The sequence below is a fragment of the Myotis lucifugus genome, unplaced genomic scaffold (assembly GCF_000147115.1).
Source record: "Myotis lucifugus unplaced genomic scaffold, Myoluc2.0 scaffold_5034, whole genome shotgun sequence".
In the NCBI taxonomy this organism is placed as follows: domain Eukaryota; kingdom Metazoa; phylum Chordata; class Mammalia; order Chiroptera; family Vespertilionidae; genus Myotis; species Myotis lucifugus.
The window spans coordinates 6,809-11,890 of NW_005876082.1; the positions used below are offsets into that span (position 1 = coordinate 6,809).

General features: G+C 63.2%; 1 protein-coding gene across 1 annotated transcript in view; it reads right to left on the reverse strand.

Moving 5' to 3' along the window:
* The window catches only part of LOC102432218 (collagen alpha-1(I) chain), a gene marked incomplete at its 3' end in the record, with an annotated part of 10,951 nt that extends 6,168 nt beyond the window's left edge, over positions 1 to 4,783 (reverse strand). The window contains exons 1-5 of the mRNA XM_023749287.1: positions 4,661 to 4,783; positions 3,999 to 4,071; positions 2,473 to 2,588; positions 1,661 to 1,768; positions 353 to 442 (exon numbers count right to left, since the gene is read on the reverse strand). Of these exons, the coding sequence (XP_023605055.1) occupies positions 353 to 442; positions 1,661 to 1,768; positions 2,473 to 2,588; positions 3,999 to 4,071; positions 4,661 to 4,783 (510 nt within the window). The remainder of the gene's footprint in view (positions 1 to 352; positions 443 to 1,660; positions 1,769 to 2,472; positions 2,589 to 3,998; positions 4,072 to 4,660) is intronic.
* Positions 4,784 to 5,082: the final 299 nt, after the last annotated feature.

Sequence of the window (5,082 nt, forward strand, 5' to 3'; positions counted from 1 at the left end):
TTCTTCTTCCCCCGGGAGGATTCCCTGGGGGCGGGGGGCAAAGGAAAAGAGGTTTTGGTTTTCCAGGGCCTCCCCAAACCGGGCACCAGAACTTCCCTCCCAAGACACCCGCGGGTCCCCCACCCCCCCTCGGCTTCCCAGAACCCTCAGTGGCTTCCCTAGTGCCTTTCGCAGACTCTTTTGGGGGGCCAACACACTTCACCGCGGGGCCCGGGCGGGCCTGGGGGGCCCTCGCTGCCTTTCAGTCCAAAGTGCTCCCTGCCAAGCAATGAGATCGGGGTCAAGGGCGCGGCGGGGAGAGGCGCCCGGGCTGGGCAGTGTCCGCTCCAGCCCCCGCCGGCCCCTTACTCACCACAGGACCGGGGAGCCCTCGGTCCCCGGGGAAGCCACGCAATCCTGGGGGCCCGTCCTTCCCGGGGAGGCCGGCGGGGCCTGGGTCCCCCTGAAATGAGAGCCACAGGTGGTGAGCAGGGCCGGGGCCGGGGCCATGGGAGCTGCGGGAGGGGGGACTTCCGGGCGCTGGGCTTTAAAGGAACCGGAGTCCCGACTGGACTCGCTGGTTGGCAGCTCCGCGCCCTGGAGCGTGGCCCAAGCTGGCACCTGGGGGCCCGCGGTCAGGCCGCCCTGTGCGGTTCTGGGGCCGGGGGCCGGGCAGAGCGGTTCCGCCCGTGTCCGCCTTCCTGTGGATTTGGGGTCCTCAGAAGAGGCAGCCACAGCCAAGGGCTGGGGGCATCGCCCCAAAGGCAGGCGGCGCCGAAGGCTCTTGCTTCAAGCCCCAAACCACATTCTGCCAAGAGGCCCCCCAAGCCTGAGCCTTCGTGCAGGTGCATTAAAGCTGCGATCTCTTCCAGAACTTTCTCTGGGGCCCAACATGGGAGCGTTGGGGTCTCCAAACCAGCTTGCCCTTAACCTCCTTTCCAAACTCGGAGCGGCCTCTGCGGACGGGGACCCACACCTGCACCTGCCTGTTCCATGTGCAGACACATCTACTTATAGGCCATGCGCACACACATCTGCTCTTCAAGTGTGTGTGTACTCAGGTATATATACGCACACACACACATACGTACACACACACACACACATACGTGCGTGTAATGTTTTCAGTATTTCTTCACTGGCTGTACTTTACTTTATTATTAAGTCTGCTCCCTTGCACATGACCACATAAAGGAGAGCTCACATTTCCTGTGTCACTCACAGGAAAACTGAGAAGGGAAGGCCGGCTCATTTTTATGCTAATCCACAGGAATTCCGACCACCCCCTGGGGCACCCAGGCTGGGGCGGGGGCTTCCCGGGGAACAGAGGGACGCAGAGCCAGGGCAGCCGGGAGGGAAGACAAAGAGGCACCCTTCTCTGCTATCATTGTCTATTCTTTTGTCCCTAACAGTGGGGCATTGTTTAAAGGGTCGCTTTCCAGAACACATAGACAGAACACTGCCCAGGCGGAAGGGCAAGGACGGTTTGATCCCCAGACCCTTTAGGTCAGCCCATCCCCTTTCTAATCGGGCAGCAGGGGGCTACGCTCATGGTCGGGGCATGGGGAGCGCCTGTCCGAGAAAGGACGCGTCCATCAGCGAAGAGCAGCAGAAAACAGACCACACACAGCAATGGTCCCAGGGGAAAGTCCGGGCTGGCGAGGAGGTCTGAGCGACTCACCTTCGTCCCTTCTTTCCCAGCAAGGCCCGGGAGGCCCTGCTCACCGGGGGGGCCCGGGGGCCCCGGGTGGCCACGCTCGCCCATCGGGCCAGTCTCTCCGGTGGGACCCTGTGGGAAGATCAGCATCAGCCACAACTTTCAAGGGACGCCCAAGGGAGCCACCTTCTGTTCCTCAATCTAAGGACAGAAGGAGAAGCCCAGAGGCGCCACGCCTTGGTCCTGTTTCCCGGGTGTCGCAGGGAAACAGGACAGCGAGGGTGGCCACGTCTGCCACGGGAGTGGCTTGGGCCCATGCTCCTGCACCCCGTGGCTGTGGCGGGTCAGTGTCTCACTTCCTGTCCATTAGGTGTGAACGTCCCAGGACACAGGGTGACGGCCCTGCCTCGTGCTCTGAGCCGCCGGTCCTGCCGGGCCCGTCCTCTCAGGGCGGAGAGCCCAGGCACTGATGGGACCAGGGCCGGGACCAGGTGGCCGTGGACACCACAGCGAGGCCGCGGGCACAGCTGGTCCCGCCCGGTCTGGCCCCAGTTGCCCGTGGGCTCGGGCAGGGCCTTCGTGCTGCTCGCCTGGCTTACGATGACCGTCCCCAGACCCGCCCCTCTGTCCGCCATCTGGCTGCCTGCCCGGAGCACGTGTCTGAGGCTCACCAGCTTCGCCGGACGTCAGCGTGTCAACTAGCAGGACCGACCCCTTCAGCTTCCTGGGGAGCTGGCACCTAAGCCTGGGTGGCCCTCTCACATGCGTGCACATGTATGTGTGTGTGTGTCTATTTGCGTGCGTGCAGGTGACACAGGGACGACGCTGCATCTCACCTGAGGGCCGACCACGCCTGGGGGTCCTGGGGGGCCGGTCTTGCCTTGGAAACCCTGTGAAGAGAGTCGCACGCTGAGACGCCGCAGCGGCCCATACCCCGCGCCCCACCCCCGGCCTGCGAGTTCCCACGGGGGGGGCTTGTCCCCCACCCGGTCCCATCCCTACATGTCCCCACTTCGTTCGAGGGGACCCGTTCCTCTGGTTCCGCCTTTGCATGGATTCACGAAGGCAGTGGAGCCAGACCCGGCAGCTTCACTGGCTGCTCCCATCGCTACACTTCTGTGCTGAGAAATGGATTTTAAAACCATTCATCTTCTCCGGCCGGCGCGGCCCCGTGGGTGGGCGTGGACCATGCACCAGGAGGATGTGGTTCGATTCCCCGTCAGGGCACAGGCCCGGGTTGTGGGCTCGATCCCCAGAGCAGGGCGTGCAGGGAGGCAGCCGATCCATGATTCTCCCTCATCATTTATGTTTCTATTTCTCTCTCTCTCTCCCTTCCTCTCTGAGATCCATAAAAATATATTTTTAAAAAACTGTTCATCTTTATAACATCACTAGGTGTGTCATTTTCTGAGCAGGTCTGATGCCGTTTCCAGCGTCCAGAGCTGGACTGGGCGCTACCGCTGGGCTGCGCCTCGTTACCGACTCCACGGAGACCGTCCTGCTCACGCCTCGAGCGCCTCTGGTGCGGGACGGGGACAGGGACGGGGACGGGGGTGACAGCCGCCCCCGCATGTCCTAACCCAGGAGTGCGCACGGCTGCTTTCCTAACGCGGCATTTGCGTGTCAGCAGCTCGAGTCCCCAGGACCCCCCTGTCTGCTCTGTACACTGGCACGTACACAACGACCCGCATTAACACCTCGGGGCTCCCTGCGAGGAGGGCCCACGGGCAGGCACTGGCGACACCACGCTCAGCCCCGGTCAGCCATGGCCGGCCCAGCCATGCTCAGCCACGCCCGGCCCAGCCACGGTCAGCCACGCTCAGCCACGGCCGGCCCAGCGCCCCCGCATTTCTGAGGGGCTCTGCTTTAGGCCCAGCCGGACTGCAGGCGAGGGCGGCAATGGCTATTTTAAAGCTGTTTCCTCTGCAGGCGGCGCTGACAGGGTCAGAACTGGGGGGGCTTACGATTCCGGGGCACCCTGCTCAGGGGCCAGGAGGGCAGGAGCCTGGCGGGGGGGGGGGGCAGGAAAGAAAGGCCCCGGCTTGGTCCTGGGTCGGGACCGCCCGTGGCTGCGGAGGATGGAATTCGGCCCTCACCGAGAAAGGGGTCTGGGCTCACACTCTGGGAGGAGAAGTGACCATGGCTGCTTCTGGTTTTATTTTTATTTTTTTAATCCTCAACCGAGGATATTTTTCTATTAATTTTTAGGGAGAGGGAAGGGAGAGGAAAGATAGAGAGAAACATCGATGTGAGAGAGGGCCTGGGCCGGGGAGGAGCCTGCCACCGAGGTACGTGCCCTTGACCGGAATCGAACCCGGGACCCTTTGGTCTGCAGGCCGACGCTCTAGCCACTGAGCCACACTGGCCAGGGCTGCTTCCTCGGGCTCCCCGTGGAGGCGGCCCGTCCGGGTGGGTCTGGAGCGGATGCCTTGCGCCTACGGGCGGCCGCGCAGCAGAGGCAGCAGGAAGCGCCTGGGAACTCGCCCAGCACAGCGGCAGCGGCCCCCCTGCCAGCCTCTCTCCAGAACAGCCCGAGGGGGAGAATTCCTGCCGCGTGAGCCCCGTCTGGCTCCGGAGCAGCCGCAGAGAAAAACGCCCAGCTCAGATGCAACGTTTTCATTTTCCCATAAACCAAAGAGCAAAGCAATCTCCATTCATCAGCCGCCTCGCCGCGCGGGGAGCAGGGAAGGTGCGATTAAATAAGGCTCCATCACACGCACAGAGAGCAGAGGGATTTCTTCAAAGCCGGCACCAAGGAACGGATTAAACACGGCATCAAAGCCGCCCTCCGCGGAGGAGGCCGCCCGCGTGCTGGGCCCCGCAGAGACCTGACCCGCGGGAGGGGCTGCGGAGAGAGACGAGCACTGCCCCGCCAGCCCCCCCGCTGATTGCCCCCCCGCCCCAGTGCAGCCACACGGAGCCCGCCAGCCCTGCGAGTCCTGAACTGGCTGAGCCCAGAGCCTCAAGGGCACTGGTGTGCTCAAGGTCACGATGTTCCCACACCCACTGCGGGGACACGTGTACCGTGGACACAGCATGAAGCTGGACCGAATCCCAGTGGCTCACGGGCAGGACATTCCCCGCGTTTCTTACAACTGGAAAAGTCAGGTCCTTCGCCCTCCAGATGGCCAAGCCCACAGCGGGCATCGCGAAAGGCAGGGCCAGGTCGGAGGTCAGGCCTGACGGCCAAGCCGCTGGTCAGCAGCACGCGGGTGAAGGGCCCTCCAGACCCCCCTGTGGTCAGCCCCTCGGCCGGAGGACCTGGCTGGACAGCCAGCGTTGGTGCCAGGCCCACGGCCCTTCTCCTGGATTCTTGTTGGTTTGTTTGGTGTTTTGTTAATCCTCACCTGAGGGTATTTTCCCCATTGATTTTTAGAGCGAGTGGAAGGGAGGGAGGAAGGGGGATGAGAGAGAAACATCGATGTGAGAGAGACACATTGATGAGT